The 24,316-nt window shown below is 40.7% G+C and overlaps 1 protein-coding gene across 5 annotated transcripts in view; it reads right to left on the bottom strand.

Moving 5' to 3' along the window:
* ADAMTS3 (ADAM metallopeptidase with thrombospondin type 1 motif 3) overlaps positions 1-24,316 on the bottom strand; it is a 228,775-nt gene that overhangs the window by 38,696 nt on the left and 165,763 nt on the right. For all 5 annotated transcript variants that reach the window (XM_058667226.1, XM_058667222.1, XM_058667223.1 and 2 more), the window contains one exon: positions 14,350-14,549. In XM_058667226.1, coding sequence (XP_058523209.1) covers positions 14,350-14,549 — 200 coding nt within the window. The remainder of the gene's footprint in view (positions 1-14,349; positions 14,550-24,316) is intronic.

Genomic DNA, 24,316 nt, shown 5'->3' with positions numbered 1-24,316 from the left:
CAGCACCCAACCAGCACACGTGAGATCCAGGAAGGGAGGGGCAGAACTGGCAGGGGGATTAAGGGGCTGGTCCCCTCGCTGGACAGCTACTCCCACTGGAGAGCGTGGGCTGGGATAGAGACAGACCAGACTAAGCAAGGCTACATCACCTGTGCGCTGCATGTGGACTAGACCAGGGAAAAGCCAGGCTGGGCTGATTATTCCTGCTGGTGCAAGCATAAATTAGAGTGGGTAAGGGATGTATGGGCATAGCCGCAGAAGCTGGCACTGGGGACTAATTCTGTCAAGTCAAATCACAGAACCACCTAAAGAGTGCATAAACCGGGACAGAGAGACCTGGGAGGGAAAAAGTGGGTTCCCCCTTCTTGGGTCACTATTCCCGTGCGAGGCATGAAAACTAGGATGGGAGCTGGAATAGCTAGATAGAGAGGTACTCAACAACACCCGTGAGGGCTGGATGGTTGAGTTGGTTAGATAGAACTAAGCTTTAATACCCAATGACAAGTACAAGAGCCAAATGGGATGGGGGACAGACTGGTCTTCTGCTACACATACTGGCAAACCAGGGTAGGGGGCGGGTCTGGTGGGGGTTATTGTGGGTCGCCCCAACTAGGCTGCAGCTCCCACTGGTTGAAGTAAGGGCCGAACCAGACAGGACTGCAACACCCATTGGTTCCAGTGCAACTCGGGACCGAAAACAGAACCAACCCAGCAATTGCAACCACCAGCTGATCGGGGTGATGGACTGTGCCGGGCCCTGTGCTTGCTAGAACATACAAGAAACTAGTCTGGGAATACCTCAAAGTTTCTTTGGAGATCTCCCCAATCGAACTGCTGGACTCAGAACTCTAATCAAGAAAAGACAGAAGACAGAGCAAACGGAGACTTTATAATGGACCATATCAATCAGTGGACGACCTCATCAAGTGAAACTGGCAGCGATTCATAACCGGAGAACTATTAACAAAACTGGCAGCGATTCATAACCGGAGAACTATTAACACCACTCGAGCACATATCTCAGAGCATGCCCCACATCCGGGACTCGGGGTGGGTGGGAAACCGGGTGGGGCTTCTCCCTCAATATCCCCCTTTACCTCAGATACATGATGGAAATAATATGGACATAATAGTATTACCCACTTCCCTATCCCCCTGAACCTTTTTTTTTTCTTGTTCTTTAACTGTAATTAACTATGTAAAGATTGTCAACAATACAATAAAATAGATTATTAAAAAAAAAAAGAGTTCAGTGTGAGGAAACAGAATACCTTAACCAATCAAGGCCACAGATGTTAAATGAAAGCATATTTGTAGATGACATTAAGAATCAAGGAAATAAACAAAAACAATCCTGAGACTATCTTAAAAATCACAAAGTAGGCAACAGGTGTTTAGTTATTAAGATGCCATACTTCTGGCTTGCTGACAACGCACACATTGTGATTCGCTAGTTACCACAGCTCAAAGAACAGGGATCCCACCACTGACACGGGAGACTTGGATTATGTCCCGACTGCTTTGACCGCAGCTGAGCCACAGCCATTGTATTCATATGGAGAATGAACCAGCAGATGGCAGTTCTCTGTCTCTTTTACTTCACCTCTCAATTAAAACAAAACTGTTCAAATAAGTAAAACATGAATTCACATGTTTTCAAATGACAAAATGTAGTTCCTAAGGAGAAAAATGTTCTGTTCTTTTAAATGGACAACCACGTGTTTATATCCATTCATACGCTTATAAGTAACTCAGAAAAACATAGAAAGGCACACACACTCACACACACAGAGAATGGTAAGACTCAGTATCCATTCAAAATATGCCAAGTAGTTATAATGAATACCTACACTGCTTTCTTGTGTTGCATAGGTATGCAAAGAAAATACCTTACACCAACTCCTCACTGTCTAAATGAGAGTACAACTGAAGGAGTGGATTGAGTTCATGTTTCTATGTTAGATTATAAAAGGGGTGTTAGGAAATTATGAACAGATCCAGAGAAGAGGAAAAAAAAAAGAAGAGGAAGAAGCCCAGAAAATAGATCAGGTAGACAACGAATGGGAACCTGTTAGTTACCGAGCAGCACATCAGACACGGTCTCCGCACTACCCTCCTCTTTGCCTGTGAGATTCCACTCACACGGCCACAGCATGTTCTCAGAACAGTGCAAGAGGAAAAGCGCTCGTTGCAGTTTAAAAGTGTGATACTGAAAGCTATTTTGATAAACAAAAGTGATGGATATTAAAACGTAAAAGTAAAAATCAACTGAAATTTCAATTGAAAAAGGAAATTTTTGAAGAAGGAAGAGTGTCCGAGGATGGAATACACATCCTTGATTTATGACCAGCAGGGATGACATGTGGACTAACCTATACCATTTATAACTCACACAGAAATGTTACAAAAGCACCTGCAGGAGAAAATCTTTGCATAGAAGATGAAGGGAAACTGGGAAGAATGATCAACAGTTCACGATGTGAGTTAGTAGGAAATATTTAGGAATCAATAAAACTAGTGAATTCATTTGCACATGGTGAATTCTAAAGCTCAACAGTCAAGAAAATTTGATGGACAAAATTCTTGTTGCCAATGGCAACGTTAAAATTAAAAAATTCATGAAGACACTTTAAAAGTCAAATTTATAATTTTCTAAAATAAAAGCATTTGACAAAAATTACATTTATGCTAGTTTAACCAGAAAACAGTGAGTTTGAGTAGAAACTAAAATCATTTGTGCAATCTTGTCAAGCACAGCACAGAGGTTTGAAGCACAGTACTTGTAAATTACCCTGATGGGAATGATCAAATACAAAACCACTTTTATAAATCAGAGTGTATTTATTCCTTGTGGCAAATTATTACTTTACAAAGAACTGGATCTTACTTATTATTTGGTATTCCAAAGCTTTCAAGAGTTGATTCCTAAACAGTATTGACATTTTAACTGTGATTTGGTGAAAGTTCATCTTTTTAGGAAATGATGAGACAGCTGGCATTTGACAAGCTTTGGGGGATAGCACAGAACCCCTGGGACTCAAGATACCAAGTCCTGGTTCCAGCTCTGTTGCTGAAACGCCACAGGGCCTAGGGCTGCTCCTTTAACCTCTCTAACCCAGGGTTTTCTCCTTGGGCCAATGTTCATCCTACTTGCTCTGCCTGTTTCACAGGGCTGTCACTCAAATTGAACAAAGTGCCTCATGGTTGTATAAAGCAAAATACAAAGCACTTTAGCATCCATCCTCCAATTCTCACAAAACTTTTACATATTTCTGGATGCATTTGCATAACCCATCAGATTTTTCATTATAACACTTCAAGACTCTCCAACTTGAAAATTGTTTGTTTTCTCTGTGTAAATTTTTGTTTCAGTTTGCCATGATACGGTTTTGAAGGTAAAGGGATTATTCCCTTCACGTCCCCCTCCTCCCCCCTCAATTCCCCTCCCTCAGCTCTTCCCCCCATATTACTACGATAATAGAGTGCTTCAGCAACAGTCACAAATCCAGCATTTGTCTATTTATCATGACATTGTGGGTATAGGCAATGGTAGGAAAACATGTACAGCTTCTCAACACTGAACCATGTAAGGGAGGCTAACATACCGGGAAGGGAAGACAAGCTGTATGTAGCATGCATTGCTACTCTCAAATTAAAAAAAAAAAAAAAAAAAAGTACTCCCAATGAAAATGTTAAATATACCTTGACAATATACTAGATTTTCTAGATTTTTAATTCGAAATTTGTTCAACCTCAATTAATGATAGGCAAATCAATGATTGGCACTAATATGTTCACTTCCCCCGGGGTACCTGGCTTGAGTACCCGCTCCAGTAACCAGGGCCACGTTATGCTAACAGACATTCTGGAAGACAGAGGGAAAGCGCTGCAGTGGCTGGTCCCTGCTCCCCTGGCGGCTGACTTGGCTCTGGTGTGCCGCAGTGCCAGCCATGGCGGGCATCTGGGGAACGGACTCTCGGGTGTTCTCTCTCTCTCATTCCAGTGTTTCTTGATTATAGAAAATAATTTGACACTTTTTTTCCCAGTTTGGATGATGTAGAAACACGCATTTCAGCAGATGTGAGTATGCACACTTCACAGGGGCAGGGGCGGGGAGGGGGTCGAGGGGCCAAGGGGAAGGACAGCTACCTGAAACACCTGAACAGCATTTACACCTTGGCTGTGATGTCCGACTCTTCCTTTATTTACATATGCAAAAAAGCCTTCATTAAATACAAGCTTTTTGATGACCCAAGCCAAAAGCTAAATTTTCAGTGCTTAACAATTTCACTCCTAAAAGCAAATGAAAATATTGGAAAGGAATCCTGACTTAGATCATTTAAGTCATCTAGTGACAACTACTGTATTACAGTCCTGCAGAAACCCACATGATCTCGCTGTTTTTAGGACGCAATCATGCATATGCTGTTGTATCACAGACACTAAAAGCTTGAATTACTCACAACGGAATAAGATATTTACTGAAGTGTTGTTACAACTTCTAACAGATTATTTTTATTCTGAAGTAAAAGCAAAAATGACAGTTTTTTTTCTGTACTAAAAGCAAAAACAACCACCAAAATTTAAAAAAAAAAAAGCAGAAACTGTTATGCAGACCTTTTCAGATTCTAGATCTTATTTTCCACATTATATAAATTCAGGTAAACCTTGGCAAAGTCTTAAATTGAGACACAAGAGAAGTAACTTGCTCAACGTTCTACAGTTAACAGGGAAGGGATGAAGCCGCAAGCAGGCTGCCTCGAGTCAGCGGCTTCACCACTGCGTTTCCCCTCCACAGAGCAGCAGAACACAGCATCATCACTTCGCACAGGAGATCCATTTTAGCATCATTAAGAGTGATTCACATCACTGAGTTTAACAATATGGTCTGAAAACATATTCAGAAAGTTGACATAAATTTTCTTTTTCATAATCTCCACTTATAAACTGTAAGGAAATGTTGAGTTGGACTGTGGATATAGTACAAACAAGAATTTCTCAAGGATCAATACACTGGTATTACAAAAAGACCTGGGGAGGGCCCAGTGCGATAGCCTAGTGGTTAAAGTCCTCGCCTTGCATGCGCCAGGATCCCATATTAGCGCCGGCACTTCCCATCCAGCTCCCTGCTTATGGCCTGGGAAAGCAGCTGAGGACGGCCCAAAGCCTTGGGACCCTGCAATCGTGTGGGAGACCTGGAAGAGCTCCTGGCTCTTGGCTTCGGATTGGCTCAGCTCTAGCCATTGTGATCATTGGGGAGTGAACCATCAGATGGAAGATCTTCCTCTCTGTCTCTTCTCCTCTCTGTATATCTGCCTTTCCAATAAAAATGATTTTTTTTAAATGTCAAGAATCTAAAATTATTAAAAAAAAAAAAAAACACTGGGGAGAATGGGCCCGGTGCCAGGTGCCATAGCCTAGTGGCTAAAGTCCTCGCCTTGTACATGCCAGGATCCCATATGGGCCCTGGTTCTAATCCCAGTAGCCCCACTTCCCATCCTGCTTGTGGCCTGGGAAAGCAGATGAGGACAGCCCAAAGCCTTGGGAACCTGCACCCACATAGAAGACCTGGAAAGAGGCTCCTGGTTTTGGATTGGCTCAGCTCCAGTCATTACAGCCACTTGGGGAGTGAATCAATGTAAAGTCTGAATTATAAAAGATCAAGTCAAATGCACAAACAGTTCTTGGGATTGTTAGAAACGTCTTGAGCCTAAACATTCTAACAAATTGAGTATATAACTGGACCTAGTGCAAGCCCAGGTGACTATGCAAAACTCACTATGTCTCTACCATGTGAGGCGACTCACTGGACCCTGGGCCCAGAATTGGTATTAAATTACCTGAAAGAGGGGTAAACAGAACAGTAATTCAGTTTTCAGATGACCTTACGTTGGAAGAGTTTGCCAGTGATGGGAGAGGAAAAAAGGTGAAATCATATCAAGTATTCTTTTCCTTGAAGGGAAAATTCCTTCCAGGTTGGTTCGCAGACAGGACAGTTTCTCTAGGGACATTTCCCTGGCAGGACAACCTGACCCGCTTTGTCTGACTAGCTGACGAACAGCTCTGTCTGGCTTCAAGAACGCAACATTCATTTTTCTTTCAGTTGGGTGGATTGGGTCTTGGGAGTAAGTGCGGCTTGGTGGTTGGCGGCCCCGGTCCTTCAGTCAGATCGCCCGATAGTCTGAACTCAGCTGTGTGACCCGAGGTAGGCAGACTGTGTCTTAGTTTCTTCATCAGCAAAATGGGCTAACTGTAGTCCGGTGCTTAAAGAACTGCTAGCTACTAGGAGTACGTGGACCACAACAGAGAATGCTTCTAAACGTTTGGGCCAAGTTAGATTAAAATATACGCCTCCTTTCACACAAAGCTGTTTTGAAACCTGAAAGTGCTTTATTTCATGATATGCATTTCCCAGGAATCTTTTGAACATCTCTCCTAAACTCATTGCTTAAAATGTCTTGTGAGGCCTAACCTACCAGCACCCCTTGTAGTGCTAGTAGCCCATCTGGGTATGTGCTGGCTGTTCCACTTTTTGACCCAGCTCCCTGTTGATAACACCTGGGAAGCCAGCAGGGGATGGCACAGTGGTATCCACATGTCTGAGACCCGAGGAGTGGCACCTCTCTGCTCTTCCCCAGGCACCAGCAGAGCCAGCAGCCCAGTAGGTCCTGTGTGCTCATTGCCAACTGCTCTCTTCACACCTACCTTTAATGCCTTTTCCTTTCAAGTCCAATTGGAGATGATGAGCCTCCCCCGACAAAATATCAACCCTTCATTCTCCTTCCTTCCTCTCTCCCTTCCTGAGACTGACTGTTCTTCATTTACTGAAACTCTGAACATTCTTTCATCAACAAATCATCTGGAAGGCACAGTTCGCCCCTGTTCCTCACCGTCCCTGCTTGTCATCTTCAGAAATGCTTAGTTACTACTTTGCTGATCGCATGCAGGATTACTCCTCGTTTAATTTTTCAAACTTCTCACCACACACATAATTCTGAAATATTTTATTCACAGCTGTTTCTTTAGTGTAACCTATAGGTTGATGAGTCCCACACTGTGATTGGACCGTGAATCATTTCTGTTATGGTCCTCACTCATGTTTTCAACTCCAGTAGTAGGCCTGTCCTTTAGAATTACAGCTTTATGTGTTAAGGGACACTCATCTTTCCTTTCTAAGACCTGTTCTTCTCTTAATATTCCATCACAGCTGAAGATTCAGACATTCTTAAAAATCTTTCCCTGGGCCTGGCACGGTGGCCAAATGGCTAATGTCCTAGCCTTGAACACGCTAGGAGCCCATATGTATGCCTGTTCTAATCCCAGTGGCCCTGCTTCCCATCCAGCTTGTGGCCTGGGAATGCAGTTGAGGACAGCCCAAAGCTTTGGGACCCTGTACACATGTGGGAGACGTGAGGGAAGTTCCTGGCTCCTGGCTTTGGATCAGCACAGCACCAGCCGTTGTGATCACTTGGGGAGTGAATCATCGGACGGAGGGTCTTCCTCTCTGTCTCTCCTCCCCTCTGTATATCTGACTTTGCAGTAAAAATAAATCTTTTACAAAAAAAATCCTTCCCTTCTTTGAATACTAGTCCCTCCATCACTGAACCCTCTAGGATCTTTTGTTCATCTTCTTACCCACAATCTTGGCATTCATCCAACTCAAACACGCTGTAGCAACAATAACTTGTTCACACTTTTATGAATGTGTGCATGGGGACCATGGCAGCTCATTTCCTTAGCCCTCCAGAAAGAACAGATTTAAGATCTAGATGGCTGCATTCAAGAAGCAGGAGGCCAGTGCTTCGTGTTAACTATACTCTTACTCCACTGAAATCACAAAGGAGTCTTGGGAGACACAAAAAGAGGCAGCCAGTTACAAGACCCTGCAAGCCTCTCTGGCCTTAGAAAAAGGAATGTGTTCCAAGAGTCCCAAGATAACGGCTTCCTTTCCTTCAAGAATGAAAATCAGAGTTCTCTCTGCCAGATAGAAACTATCTGTATGCTCAAAGATCCTGGGATAAAATAAAGACTGAAGTCAGGGAAGGCAAAAAACAGGCTGATGTGCCAGGAAATGGCATGTGGCGACTTCAACAATGAAATCTGGGCATCTAGAACCAAAGAGGATAGGAAAAGCAAACAGAGCTCCTCCGAAAACTCACAGGCACCTTTTAGGCAGCACCACTATGTGGACACTGGTAGCCTCGTTTATCTGTAAGGTGGGAACTCGCTGCCAGATATTTGGGGCCAGAAGCGTCTTGGGAAGGTGTGTATGTTGACACAAGGGATGGCTCCAATTGACTTGTGCTCACTGCAGTTGCTTTTTAACTTGGTGTGTTCTATCGTGACAGTCTGTTGAGCAGGGCATGTGTAGTGTATACAAGGAATTAGGACCCAGAGAGACCATGGTGCCCCTCATAATTCTGTCACTTACCTCCTATGTTTCTATGTTCATGGTCCAGTGTCTTACAGACTCATTCTTCTAAATCATTCTAAAGCAAGCAGAATTCCTTTTGAAAGCAAAGACTGATTATGCCACTGGTTTCTTAAAGCCCTTTAGGAATCTTCACTAACGACAATCATATTCCTTAAGATGTGACATCCAATTTTTTCAAACTGGCCTCAGCTTCTCTTTTCTGTGTCTTCCTCTGTCCTCTCCCCTAACCACCCTTCAATATTATCATGCAGACGAATCTACGGAGGATCCAAAAACACCATGGCTTAACATCTTGGGTATCTTGCCACAAGTTAACCACATATTCCAAGATCCAGCTTCCCCTTTCTAGCAGAGAGAAGCCAGCTCATTCTCTCAAGTCCAGCTCAGATGACACTCCTGCTAAGAGGACTTCATCAGCCAAACCACATCTCCTCCTTTGCCACTCATGTTTACATGGTGTTGTGTGGCTGAATCTTTTGAAGAAACGATCAGATTTTATTAGTGTCATCTGTTTATTTTACCTGTTAAAATTAGTTCTTTGTGTAAAGGAGTTAAATTTTAATAATTTTTGCCTACCAAGAATCTAAGAGGATTTGGCCTAAGGGAAGCTATGCATGATAGACTAAAAAATGCCAGGAGGACTAGCGTGAATTCAAATGCATTAGAAATGGATTACAGACATTACAGACAGTGGGCCCAAATGGAAAAATGCTACATTAACTTGCTTAGGTGGCTGAAACATATACACTTCCAAGATAAAAATGCCATGTTATTCACACTCAATGTTTTCAAACCCAGTCGTTAAGAAACCAAAGGCTGTGCATTGATGTAATCATTACTAAGTAACCAGTAACCACATGTATTTGCTAACTCTTAGAGAAGTCCATTACAAAAACCAAAGCATTTCTGTGGTGTTTGTGCTTTCTCCAAAAAAAAAAAAAAAAAAAGGGAATTCTGACAATGCATCTATGCTGTTATTAATTCATCTTCTAATATAAGTAACCTTTCTTATGATAGTTAAGAATTAATACATCTTCTTGTTTACGATTTCCTGGAACTAGAAGATAGCATTTTTATACTGGGAGGCATTCTGACAAACCATGTTCTCCCATAAATTCTGAGACTAAGGCATACATTCATTTTTCTACATGGCCACTGAATATTTCACAGGCACAACAGAAAAGAAGATTGCATCATAGATCTCAGTAGATGGCAATGATACCTGCCACCTGCCACCTGCCATAGAGGCAAGGCTGCCGACTGGAAACATATGACACACTGAAAGTAATCTATTCTCTGAACTACCTAAACTTGCTCATCCTCCTGATGGAGTTTTAAACTAGATTGCTTGCAATGGTGAGATTGGCAGCAACTCAGCACTGCCGAACTATTAAAATCACTTGAACACTGCCCTTGGAGCATGCCCCACATTGGGGACCCTGGGATGAGTGGGCGGCTGGGTTGGGCTTGTCCCTTTATCTCCCCATTTATCCCAGATACAGAAGAGAAAGATAGAGAAAGAAAGAGAGAGAGAAAGAGAGAGAGAGAGAAAATGTGGAAATAACGGCTTCATCCACTTTACTGTAACCCTTGACCCTTTGTGCCCTAATCAACTATGTAAAGATTATCAAAATGAATTAAAAAAATAGATGGCTCATTAGTTTGGTTCAAGCAGGAAGAAACTGAATTCTCACTTCTATGATTTAAATGCTATAACACAGAAACACGTAAGATAGCTTTATCTTGCAAAGAATACACACAGGGGTCTTTAAACAATTCACGGAACTGTGAGGCATGAAACACTGATGTCTACATTGGAAACTAATTTTTTGTATCGAATGCACATATTCTCATTTGTTTTGCCATGAACTTCTTGAAGTTTTTTCATAAACTGCTTCCAATTTCTCCTGGGAAAGACTATGGAAGGCACTGGATATGGCAGAGAGACCCACATGGGCTCTGCCCTGGACTGTCACCTTGGAGCTTCTGATGCCACCACTGCCTCATTTCCAGGCTCACTCTCATTTGTAAACTCAAACTAAACATGGGGCCATCAGAGAAGAGCAAGGCTAGAGCTCTTCATCCTCATGTCTTCATTCTCAACATCAAATCTTATGAATGTAGACTTAACATCAGATGATTTCCAACGTCTTCCATTATTTAATTCCTAATATTGGTTCCACATAACCTCATAAACAGTCACATAATCCATGATAATATGTAAGCAAAAAGTATGGAAATTACTATGGATTGTTCTCTTTTCCTCAGCCCATTATCAACCCACTGGAAAATCCTAATTAGTTCATCAAAATCCTTCATGATTACGACAATCACGATTGCTCAAACATCATCTCTCTCCTACATGTTTGCAAATAATCTCCAACCAGTCTCTCTTCATTATCCCCAGACTTCTACAATTTACAATACTGACTTTTAAATTACTTGATTATAACTCTAGATTTGAAATGTATTCACAGAGCTGTATCTGAACCAATAACGACTACTGCTTTCTCCCACTTCAAGGGAGTGTTAAATTGCCAGTCCCAGAAAGACAAGTACAGGAAAGACATCCGGCAAATACAAACCCCCAGTGTTATTCACTTCCTTTCCATTCTCACACTTCAGTTTTGGTTCAGCCCTTATAAAATCAAATAGATAAAATTTAAAAGACTAGAGTCCAGTAGGACAATAGGCAAATGCTATTAATAATAGCACAAAAAAACAATAGATATGAAGAAAACTGACATGCTGGGACTTGATGGTTGTTTTTGACCAGTGCCTGCCTGCCTGCCTGTGTGTGTCTGCCTGCCTGCCTGCCTGCCTACCTGCGTGCCTGCCTGTGTGTCTGCCTGCCTGCGTGCCTGCCTGCCTGCCTGCGTGTGTCTGCCTGCCTGTGTGTCTGCCTGCCTGCGTGCCTGCCTACCTGCGTGCCTGCCTGCCTGCCTACCTGCGTGCCTGCCTGCGTGCCTGCCTGCTGAATAGTGGTTTTTCTTCTTTTGCTGATCTTTTTCTTTATTGGAACATTAAGCTTGTGATGAAAAGGTAAACTAAAAAATATTATTGAAAAAGCCATAAAAAAGAAAAAAGGAGGATGGAGTGAGGGAAGTATCACTATGTCGTCAGAAATGATATCTGAGCTCTAGGTATCAAGGAAAAATTAATAAACAACAATCAAATAAGATGCTGAAATTCACTCAAATAAGAAACTTTAAAATAGTAGCAAAATCACTAAACCTATGGAAGTATATATTTCTTAACAATTTTGTTTGACAGATATTTAAAACAAAGAAAATTCTGTATGTGCTGCAAACTTTGAGTGCTTGTATTAGTTTTTCTGGAAATATTATAACCTTTAAAGGTTAAAAACAAACTAAATGAAATAAGGGATAAGTCAGGTCTCCTTTACTTGTTTACTTTGATTTTTAACCTTGCTTTCTGAAATAATTTCAGACTTATAAAAAAATGAGAAAAGACAAATGTTCTTCAAATGCTGACATGTGTCACCACCATAGTATGTGGTACAAAACTGGACAATATTGATGCAGCACTACTAAGTATGCTATTACCTTTTCTACCATTAGTCTCATTTATATGAAACATTTTTCTGGTCCATGATCTAAATTACTATATTCTGTTGTCAAATGTTGGGAGTCTTCTACTCTCTAACAGTTCCTCCATTTCTTTCTTTCTTGACCCTAATACTGCTTTTAAAAATTTGAGTGGTAGACAGGTGTGTGGGTAGTAGTTATGGCGGACAGCAGAGAGGACAAGAGATGGAGGGAAGCGGTATCACTCACAGTGTACTCCTCAAATGTCCACATCAGCTGGGGCCAGGCCACCGCAAAGCCAGGACCTGTAATGTCATTGTGGGTGGCAAGATCTCAACTAACTACTTGAAACTATCACTGCTAGTAGTCCCTGGGCCTACACTAGCAGCAAGCAGGGGTTAGAGGCCAGAGCCATGGAGTGAATCTGGCACTCCCACACACAGGTCTCCGAACCACCAGGCTAAAGGCCTGACCTCCAGCACTAACTAAGATGCATTACAACATCATTAACACCCTGGTGAACCTTTCAATTTTTAAACACATAAGCAGATTCCAAGGAAATGACCTGATTTCTCCCAAGGCACAGTCCACTAGCAGCTGATCTATCAGATCATCATCCTAGGCCTCAGCTGAATACTCTGATCATTTCCTTAGTGGCTATCATTTTTCCTTTTCCTAAAGCACTATGATACTTATAACATCCATGATATAAGTTTTCATAACAGTATGACATTTAGTGACAATTTCATCTAGTTTGCTTAAACTTATCTTTTTTCCCAAGATTACAATATCTTTGAGAAGTACCATGCCAAATTTCCTTTACATAACTCCAAAAGCTTTAGGAAGTCGTGGCACCAGTCAGGTACCTACCAAGTCTATACTGATGGACTGGTTCCCAGTGGTAGGAGCAACAACCCAGGCTACAAATCAGTGACGTAATCAAGAATAGGATCTCCATGGGAAGTTTTACGTTTCAGATGATTTAGGATGTAAAATTTGACCTAGGTAAATCTATGCTTTCATATATATCATTGTGCAGATTATATAACTTACTTCAGTGCTTCAATCCTTGCAATACTGCTATTATGTTTCTCTTTATATAGGTTAGGAACCTGAAGTAGGTTGCCTAATATTTCAAAATCAGCAAATCATGCACTGAGTTAATGGTATCCAACAGTTGAAAACACTTACGAAGTTTACTAATAATGATCATCTGTACACATCTACTGCCAAGTTGGGAACTAGCTTTCTGTGTGTGCCCTGCTCTTCATAGTAAGAATAACCACCAATAAACAAGTAAAAAGGCATCTGCATTTCTATACTCTTCCATTTCACACTGCTGGATTTCAGCAGCAGTATGGTTTATAGGCAGTGACAAATTAATACCTCAATGAACAAAATCATATTTAACAGACAGGTCTGAATATTACTACAAACAAAATGATTCAAGATACAATTTTTTTTCTTTCCTGGTATAATTGTTGAAATTGAATCTTAGTATAGCCAAAGGGGGGAAAAAAAAGAAAAACTCACAGTAAACATTGGGGACAGGGACAGAGAGAGAAAAGAATGAACACATATATAGCAGGGTAGCCATAGGCGGTAAGTCAGCAAGGTCAGTGTGGTATATATTTTATGATGGAATGAAGGTAAAATGCATACATAAAATGTGTCACTATCTCAACACTCCTTAAATGAAGTAGCTGTGCTATATTATTTCTCTTCAATCATTGTTTGTCAATTCAAGAGGACAACAACAACAACAACACTGGGCTGAGAATGTACACAAAGTTTCTTCTGAATTGGAAAAAGGGGCATCAAGGAGCAGCCCAGGACAAGGAGCAATGACTTTGTCAATGCTGGGTGGTTCCGCTGCCAAGATCTGTGTGGTTTGTTAACACATCACCTTCCATCTCAAGATGCTGGAATACAATCATATTTTGTTCTAAAGCACCAACAACAACAGTCTACAGTTATTAGAAGTAAGTTCTTCTCCATCCAGGCATGCAGAGTGATGCTGGTCCACATCCTAGCGGGGGTGGGGAGTGTCAGAGTACTGAGATTTTTGATGAGCCAGAACAAAACGGAAATAAGAATTCGTCATTTCAAATCAGGGCGGCTTTATAATGTGATGATTTGGAAAACGTATTGGTACACCAAAAGCAATGCCTGCCTCCTGCTTCCGGTACCTTTGTCTTCTTACTTGGGAATATGCAGCTCCCTGTATGCCCATTTAAGACAGCTACAGACCCGTTGTGGAAATGGGGCTCAGTCAGGGAAGCTCTCTCACAGGTTTCCAAGTACACTAACAAAACAAGAAAAGAGAGCGGAAAGATCAAAAAGCCTCAGAAAAGAGTCACTACTCACAATGTTCATCAGGGTGAGGAGGTAGTTTTGGACGTGTTCTTTGCCATGGAAACGGACCACAGAGTCATCCACTCCCAGCAGCACCTCGATGTTGTAATCGCTTTCCCCCGCGTGCCTGCGGCGCCTCATTGTTTCGTTGAGCTGTTGGCCAATGTTGCTGTAAATTGTACCTAGATCATCAAGGCCTTCCACATCGGACTCTATCAGGAAACAAAAGCAATCCAGGCATTCAGTTTACCAGTGGGCTTTCCAATACCTTCATAGAGAATTGAATCTTCCTAGGCTTAGTATTGTAATTCTTGATCATTGCGATGTTTCTTTTCCGTTTAGCCTCAAAAGAACTGCTCCGCGCAAACCTACTAGATCCCACATGGAACAGCCACATTGTGGGAAAAAAATCACATTATCATGCAGAGAGCAGTGCCGACAGGCCAAGGGAATAATTCCAGGTGCTAACAGTGGCTTGGTCTTTCTCCCCCCTATATCTACAGCACAACACAGCTACAAAAACACATGTCAATTGAGTAGTTGTTAACTACTTGTGGATCATAAACAAAAATTGAATGCCAGTATATTCCCAGTGGTTAATTAATGGCAACATAAATACAGTGCGCAGAATTTGTATCGCATGAACTTAAATTTCTCCTTGTTCCAATAATCTTAAGGTTAAAAATCAAATTATAGCACCACAAAATAGCAGCATCTAGTTAGTGATGACTGAACACTGTCTATCACTTCTCATGAGACTTTCTGTCGGGCAGGTGCTGCTAGAGGCGAAGCGAGAGACGGTGTATCCACTTCATGTTTTAGCTGTCTGCATCTATGCAGGCTGTCATGGAAGGGAGCAGGCCACTTGCCACTTCAGTTTCTATGCATCTGAATCTATGAGACGTCAGAGCAGAATCAATCTGAAAAATGGCCTCCAACAAAGGACAAGTAAAAGAACAAGTAATGTACGCAGTTCAAGGGATTTCATTTTTACCTTTTATATATAGGACACGCATGCACACATACCCAACTGTTTATACACCCATACCTGTACAGAGATATATATATATATATATATGCATATACACACATGTATACATTCATTTGTATACACCAATATACAAATACATTTCTACAGTATACATGAGGATCTCAATGGATTATAAAACATGGAATTTGGGTCACAAAAAAACTGAAATGTATATAGAGTGATTTCGCAGCATGAACTTTCCATGAACTTTGTGAAGAACCCCTCCTTGGATATATGTCACAGACCCATCAATAAACACACATAAGCATCTATTGAAGCATAGGAGTGACATCTTCAGGTTTCAATGACCTGGATTATCTACCTTCAGATGGCCGTATCAGTAGAGAAGAAAATGTTCTTGGTTACTTAAAAAACTCATTTGGACACTAAAAAAATATTCAGAACTGTTGGTATAAAAACAAGCTGTATTCATCTCCATTTCAAGTATATACAATTTAGAAAGGATTTTATTTTATACACTGCTTTTATGTCTAAAATAAGTTTGACAGAACAAACTTTGACTCATGATTTACAGGGAGGTTTATTTAATGCTGTGCTGAGACTTCAAGCCATTTGATCTGGCATCTGACATTCATGAATAGGAATTTTCCTTTTTGCCTCTGTGGCTTTAGTAAGGCTGAGGGTGAAAGGTGTCTCTAGGTCAGGAAGCTTAATGGCCAAACACTATCCACATGGCATCAGCAGGAGTGAGCCGCTGATTCCACTCACACCTTTAAAAAATACATGGGAATACCAACATCCACCCTCCATGTACAGGCGGAACTTTGAATGTGACCATGCATGTTTGAAGGCTAGGCAGTAATTCACATTGACCTAAGTCTTTTAGCTCAATATATGGGCCTTTCTTCTCCCTGAGGAATCCCACTGGCTCTGAGAAATACAAATACCTCTCACCATCATCCACATAAAACAGAAAGCTTTTCTTGAAAGCTGTTCTGAAGAGGCGTTAGCACAAACCTGTCTATTATTCAACCTGAAATCTCCGTGCACACTTGTACATGTAAAAGGTTATGATATTTGTGTACAAAGAAATCCATATAGAACTCTCAGTTCTAAGTCTGTCACAGACAACATCCAATGGACTTATACTAGCAATGTCCTCATATCAACAAGCCACTTACATAAATGAGGAAGGCTGACTACCTATTTTACAATGACAGTCCATTCTGCTCTGACCAATTTTTAGTTTGGCCTTTGCATCCCACTTTATGGGAGGAGCAGGGGATCCCATTTTACAGTCTCCTAGGGCACCTGGAAAGGAAGAAGGACAACTTTGTAAATGAAGAATACTATGTGTAATGCATTGTTCTTTTCCACGATTCCTAAAGTAGTAACAGTCAAACCTTTCAAAAACAGACATCGGGATGGTTTCACGTAGTTATTTACACACAGCTTGGATGCTGTGAAGTACTTTCATTTACAATTGATTTTCTTATACTGTGTCCTTTACAATGTAATAGTCAAGTGATTAGTAGTATGGGAAATCTTATCAAACATACTTGGCTTTAAATGTTGGCGATATCACATCCTAATAGTGTGATCCAACACGAGATGCCTGTGCTCTTAGATCCTGTCTCTTTATCTGTGAAGTGAGACAATAATGCTTGCTTTTGCACAGCTACAGAAATGAATTAATGATGGTGAAAGTATTACTCAGGGAGATTAGATATAAAGTGGGCAAAAAAAAAAGGTGTTTACTGCTATGATGATGATGATTTTCCCACTGAGAGATGCCTTCAGTTTTTTGAAAACCTATCATCTTTAGAAGTCATCTATACCTTAAATTACTTGGTTATATTGATTTAAAGAGGCAAGAAAAACATAAGTGAGGGAAAACCTACACAGTTGATAACCTTAGGTAATAGGACATAGCATGAGAGCCCAGAACTGAAATTCGCTGGAGGTGGTAGTGCAAGTAACGTATGTGGAGGACTGGACAATGACGGGATAAGTAACATCAATCTGTAGATGACACAGCTGAAAAAGCAGCCACAAGAGAAGAATCCCCTCATCAGAGTTGCAATGGCCATGGGCCAAAGAAAAGGCACAGGTACAATGAGTGAGGTTACTGATGCCTACCCCACAATGGACCAAGATAATTTTAACCTCAAAGTTAACCGAGGAAGACACCAAGGAACTGCTGGATCAGAACTTTTAAAAATCACTACGAAGCTCCTTAAAAACAAACAAACAAACAAACAAAAACAAGCACATACAGGCATTGAATGTATATGTTAGGAAATAGCAACACTGAAACAAAGGCAAACCGAATTATTAGAAATGAAGGATATAATACAGCAAGTTAAAAATTCAGTGGAAGGCCTCAGTAATACAATGAATGAGGCAGAACAAAGACTCTCAGAATTGGGAGACACCTCTTGCTAACGCTGAAGCAGTCAGAAAGCTGGAAGAGGAACTGAGTTAAGCTGAGAAAGCAGCCAAGAATTAAGGGATACCATCTGAAGACCCAATATCAGAGTTTCTGAGAGTGGAAAAAGAAGTAGGGACTTTATTTGGAGCTATAAGACAGAAAAAAAGTTAAGATTTAGTTATTTTATTGGGAAATCAGATTCACAGGAAGAGAGACAGAGAGAAAAATCTTCCATCTGATGTTTCACCCCCTAAGTGACTGCAACAGCTGGAGCTGAGGTGATCCAAAGCCAGGAGCCAGGAGCCTCCTCTGAGTCTCCCACATAAGTCCAGGGTCCCAAGGCCCTGGGCTGTCCTCAACTGCCCTTCCCAGGCCACAAGCAGGGAGCTGGATAGGAAGTGGACAAGAACCGGTACCAATATGGTATCCCAGTGTGTGTAAGGCGAGGACTTCAGCCACTAGGTTACCTCACCAGGACAGAAAAATTTTATTTACTAAGCTTGAAATTAGCAGAATATAGCAATATATGTGGTTGGAGCCAGCACAGAAATTGGTGTTAAGTTTAATGCAAGAAAATGAGAATGGAGACTACTGATGGAGAGAATCAGAGTATTCGCCAACAGTGATTTTATGTCTCTAAACTAAGCCATTCATTTCTCTAACCTCAGTCTTTTACAATCTGTGAACCAATCATCACTACTACTACACTTTGTTTTCACTGTTTTATTTCACATCGTTCTGCTTAGTACAGCTTGATGTGAATTCCTGACACCTGAATCCAAAAAGATCTTGATGAATATCTCATAAAATATTCTTCCAGCCACCATCTGTGTTCATTTTGCTTTGCTTTCTTTAGTAACTCCTCCTCAATGACAAAGTTCTTTTGAAAACAAAACATGTTGTTTTTACTTCCCAATTATTTTATTCTCTTCATTTTTGAAAAAGTTATTTATTTTATTTGAATGTGAATTAGACAGATAGCGAGGGAAGATGGGAGGGAGGGAGGGGAGAGAGACAGAGTGTGAGTGAGTGCTAAGGGCCTGGAGCTTCTTCTGGGTCTCCCACACCCAGTGTCCTGGGATATCCTCCACTGCGTTCCCTGGCCATTAGCAGGGTGCTGGATTGGAAGTGCAGCAGGCAGGACTGAAAATGGCGCCATATGGGAGGCTGGCACCTCAGAGAGAGGATAAACCCAACAGACCACTGTACTGACCCCTTTATTACATTCTAAACTAAAGGCTTTAATACCAGGAAAACAAAGGAACTAAGAAGGCAAAAAATAAAAATGCTTCCTAGTTTCTTTGTGGTTCAATCCAGCTAAAATCAATGTTAGTTTTAGAATACAGCGTAATTTTTACTTCTCACATCTTACTACTCTATAAAATTGATACTTCAAATGACATTTCTCTTCTTCTGAAGTACATTATATTCTTTCTTATGTATGATTTCTGTAGTTTATATTGCTAAGTTATGGTTCTCTAAATAAGCTCACTACATACAGGAAAGATACTCTAATTTACCACTAACACTTTCAAAGTTTGTGTTATTTCCTTCAGTTGCCTCCAGTATGCCTGCAGCACCAGGCCAAAGCCAGAAGCCAGGAATGTATTCTGAGTCTCCCATGAGTGTAGGGGTCCAAGCACTTGGGCAATCTTCCCCTGCTCTCCAATGGGCAGCGGAGCAGCTTGGAGCTGGCATGAAGGCTCAATCAGCCAATCCTCCACCTACGAACACTAGCATTCCAGACAGGTGCCAGTTTGTGTCCCAGCTGCTCCACTTCCCATCCAGCTTCCTGCTTAGATGCTGGGAAAGCAGTGGTGGATGGGATCCTGAACGCATGTGGAAGACCTGGAAGATGTCCCTGGCTTCTAGCTTCGTATCAGCTCAGCTCTGCCCATGGTAGACATTTGGGGAGTGAAACAGCACATGGAAGATCTTTCTGTGTTTCCTTCTTTCTGAAAATCTTAGTTTCCAATAAAAATAAGTTTTTTTAAAAAGGAAAAGGAAGTAGAGCAGCTAGGACTTAAACTGTGTATTTCATCTTTCTGCTTACTGGACATGTTTGCATTCCTTGTACGCTCAAGCTTGTTCTTGGATGAAGTTCACTGATGCGGAAATGTGTGCCATTCACACCTTGCAGTTAATCAGGCAGTGTGGCTGAGCACTGCTCTTGTAGAGCTAACTGTTCTCTGTTAATGAGACTAGCCCTGCGACTCTTTCTGCTCACTAGGAGTGTGAACCTTGGTGCTGCAGTCTGATCAGCTGGAACAAGCACCATTCCCAGCCTACACACCTGCTTGTGCCTATCTCTGGGCTACTCTCTCTTCCGCCATACTCAACCTCATGAACTCTGGACACTTCCATTTCTGACTCCCGGCTCAGTAAGTCTACTGCAGCTTGATGGTTTGCATAAGCCATACTCAGCCCTTGCCCCAACACTGAAGCTGAAATCCTCAAGGCAGTGTATCAGGGTAATCCTGAGGCCGACTTCCTTTTGTTCTCATCTCTCAGGAACACTGTGATCCTTTATCCAATATTCAGTGACTTACAAATGACTGCATAACACATTTTTCCCATTTCTATTTTCTTTTTAAAGAAGGAAGGTAAATCCCACCTTTGTTATTCTATTTCGATCAGAAGTAGTGGCTAACTTACCTATGGTTTACTCCAAAACGTAATGATGGTATAAATGTACTCCCAGGCAAGTTACTCCACAACATGACATAGAATTTTAACAGCCATTCAGCTTTCCTTAAATGAATCGCTATACACATTTACTTGGAAAACAAGAATTAGGCAGTACTGAAGTGCTCATAATACTCTGCCAAAGCCAGTATAATAACAACAATATTGCCATTAAATCTCCTTGAATAACTCCTTATAATACAATATCATATGCAGGGAGAGCAATTAAGGTTAAGCAACATCTAGTAAATCTCCAAAAGTTAAACCCCCATTTTTCATAAAGGAATATGAACTTCTTTGTTCATTAAAGGCTTTCAAAGCCAAAAGGTACTGTAAATGTGTTTACAGAAAGAAACTGTCTTCCAAGAGTAGCAGGGGAAAAAAGTAGTTTGTTACTTAGCACAAACATGGAACAAGTTCAAAAAATTAAAACCTTAGCAAACACAGTATCGCCTTACAGTCGAAAGAACATGGTGTTTGAAATATTAACTGAATATGTTTTGCTCTGAAATTTTTAGGGAAGCAAACTCAGGTTTTGAAAAGTCACATTTGGATGATATAAAATTGGGCAGAACTTCAATCATGTCACACTGCAGAGGTGAGGGCAAGTAATAAACGTACAACTTGGAGTTCATTGTTTGCCAATGTCTTCAAATCAACAAGAGCAACAGAATAATGAGATCAGTAACTCAAGGGGAGAACTGCCACTAGATAAGTGGTTCCAAGGTGACCCTGGGGTTCATTATACTGGGTCCCATCACATCTTAATCTTACTGGGTGTCAAATATTCTTTTTGCATTTTCATTCTAGAAACCTACACATCAATATATAAAAGTTGAGGAATGACATTGATAGATTCACAGATACAATGAAAATATTTTGTTACTGACTGTCACCAACGTCAAGAAATAAAAATTTTCTTCAATGTCAGAAAGGAATCTCAGACATTAGGTGGAACCTTTCATCTCCTGGTTTAGTATTAAGAACCTATTGCTAATCCAAATAGCTCATCACAAGTGAAAATGCAGAATTACTTGAAAAGGCAAAAATGAAATTATAGCATTTTAAAAAACTCATTGCTTTTCACTCTTCTGCCCTACCTGCCTTCCACCTGTTGATTCTGTTTTTATTCTATCTTCTCCCCTTTCTTCAAACATTTCTTGAATAAATTGTCAGCATAGAACATGATCTAGCTTCTACAAAGAAAATATGATGAAATCTACATTCTTGTCATGAAGTAGTTTATAGCTTTAAAGGAGATAAGTGTATATAAACAGAAATTTTCATATGTGATAAAATATCTATCTGCACAAGAACCAGTTTACTTGGCATGGAAGAATCTTGAATGCTTTGATGGAGGGGATAGCAACGCTTTACACAAGCGGCAAGATGGGAGTTTTGGGGGGGAGATATTCCAAGCAAAGAGCATCACACAGGTCAAAGTCCTATAAAGTACTTTCAGGGAAAGAGAACTTCAGAGGATGGAGGAAAAAAACATGTTTGTGTTGAGACCCATGATGGCTAAGAGAGGTTGCAGCAGGACCATGAAGGAAAATATTTTACAGACAGGCTTTTAGGGTCAATTTTCCTAGGGCTGTTTTGTAATATTCCTGTCATCCTGGCACATATATTAGCAATGTTTTCATGTGTGTGGTAAATGGAATCAAAATAGATTAAGTGATTACTTTAAATATAAGTCTTTTCGTTTCAATGACAACAGATTACAAACCAATGTGTTCTTGCATTGGTGATAAATTTCTCATTTGTAGAAACCTGAGTGGTGAATATGAGTATTTGATATTTCCCATGCATTCTAACCCTTTTGTAGAGCACATGGGGGTATGTCAAACAGTACGTGGAAAATGAAAATATTTACTTTGGCGCATTTTTGGAAGTCGATGCATAGATTTTAATGATGCACATTTTTCCATGAACATACTAAGACCCTTCATATTCCTGCAGAAGATGAACTCTGCTTGGGGCTAGAAAACTAGAGAATTTAGTTAATTCAGTCCGGTGAAGCTAAGTGATTTGGAATACACAAGTAACAAGTGTGGTTCTGGGGACACTGTGGACAGTGTTTCTGACCCAAGGCCATAGGTCTAGCTGCCAGCTATATGGATGCTGAACAGACGGTACAGTAGCAGAAGCAGTAGTTTGTTATCCTTGGATAATGTCTTTGGCTGAAAGCTACTGGACTCAGAAATCCCAGACACAGCACACTCATTCTACGCACTTCAAACTTCAACAGCAATAGCAGCTGCATGGGTGGGCCACCCTGGTATACTGTTCCGGGACCTAGTTCTGAAGCCCAAGACAAGAGACTATTCCTCCAATCCTTCCAAGAATTTAATGTGTACTTAATTCTTTACATTAAATCCTTTCATGCTTAAAATAGCTAGTGTGGTTTCAATTTCCTGGAACTGAACCTTTACTCACGTATGCTAAGCTATTTAACAAAACTGGGTCTCCACTCCATGGAATGGTTTAGCTGTGCTATGCAGTGACCTGCAGCATGCCATCTCTATTTAGTTATACTTCTGTGAGTCTTCTGTGGAATTTTTCTAATCACCTCTGTTTTTTTTCTCTCTCTCTCCCTTCCATCCCACAGAAACAACTTAGAATCTGGCTGGTAGCTTGCTCATCAAAGCCACACAAAAATGACAACTCACTTAACATTTACTGTAAGTGTCAAGTATGTGTGAGATGTTCTCAAGAAACATTTAATGAACTCCTATCCTATGCCAACCTGTTCTTCACAGAGTACATTTCTAGAAGTGCTTTCATCTTGGTTTGGTTTGTAACTTAACCTCCCCAACATGTCTATAGCCACTCTGTTGCCATCTTCTCTCTTCCCGTCTTCTATTGGTATAGCTGCTTGTTTACAAATTATGACTTGAGTCAAATAAGATTCGTCTTACTTCCTCTTAGATCATCGTCTGAATCTCTAACCCACTTTGCTGCCCCGCAGTGAGTTTATCATCATACATGTTCTTCCCTGCTGCAGTCCTCCAAGGTCAGATGTTACTGCTCCCCATAGTTTTCCAGATGTTTTTAGATGGTCCCTGGGGAGATGGGGTCCTTGCCAGTGGACTGAGACTCACCCAAGTTCTGTTGCTTTTACAAATATTTTCTTTGAAAAATCATTCATTCAGAAAATGTCATTTCACTACTATTTTTTCATCTTATGCTGTATACCCTAAGTTGGAGAATATTTCTACTTTGATGTTCCTTGGTGGTTTCTCAAAATATTGATTCATCTCAACATAACACACCCTGCAACAATCTTTTTATACTACCATTCCAGGCAGTAAAAACCCTAAAGACTTGTTTCAATTTGCTTGGCTTATCAGGTCTTCACAAATTCTGTTAATTCCAGACATATAATAGTCTTAGATTGGTTATTTTATACACAAGTCTGTGTCTGGTATAATATTTCAGGTTCTGTAATTAAGACTGTGTCTTCACTTTACCCCATTTTCTGCCTTCTATACCAATCCTAAGTTCAGTGGTCTAAAGTATTTTCTTTAAATATTACTCCTGGAATTTTTAGAAATGCAAATGTTCTTTCATAATTGACTTTAGACATTTTGGCACTGGCCACTTAACTACTATCCCTGTTTTTATTCCAGTTTTGTTCTGTCTTTGTAAGAGTCAATCTGAATTCTGTCATTATATAATCTATTCACTTTTGAAATTTTACTTATTTCATTGACCTAGAAAGTTCCTCACCAAAACATGAACTCAAAAAGTCCTTCCAGAACTGTCTTCAGAGTCTTCCCTATTCCAACAGAACAACTTAAATCACCTAATTTAGTTCTGATCAGCCATCCTAGAAATGCTGTGCTGGTCTGTAAAACAAAACCTTAGTA

The sequence above is a fragment of the Ochotona princeps genome, chromosome 7 (genome assembly GCF_030435755.1).
Source record: "Ochotona princeps isolate mOchPri1 chromosome 7, mOchPri1.hap1, whole genome shotgun sequence".
In the NCBI taxonomy this organism is placed as follows: domain Eukaryota; kingdom Metazoa; phylum Chordata; class Mammalia; order Lagomorpha; family Ochotonidae; genus Ochotona; species Ochotona princeps.
The sequence above is the reverse complement of the archived record's forward strand: the minus strand, read 5'-3'. Positions and strand labels throughout refer to the sequence as shown.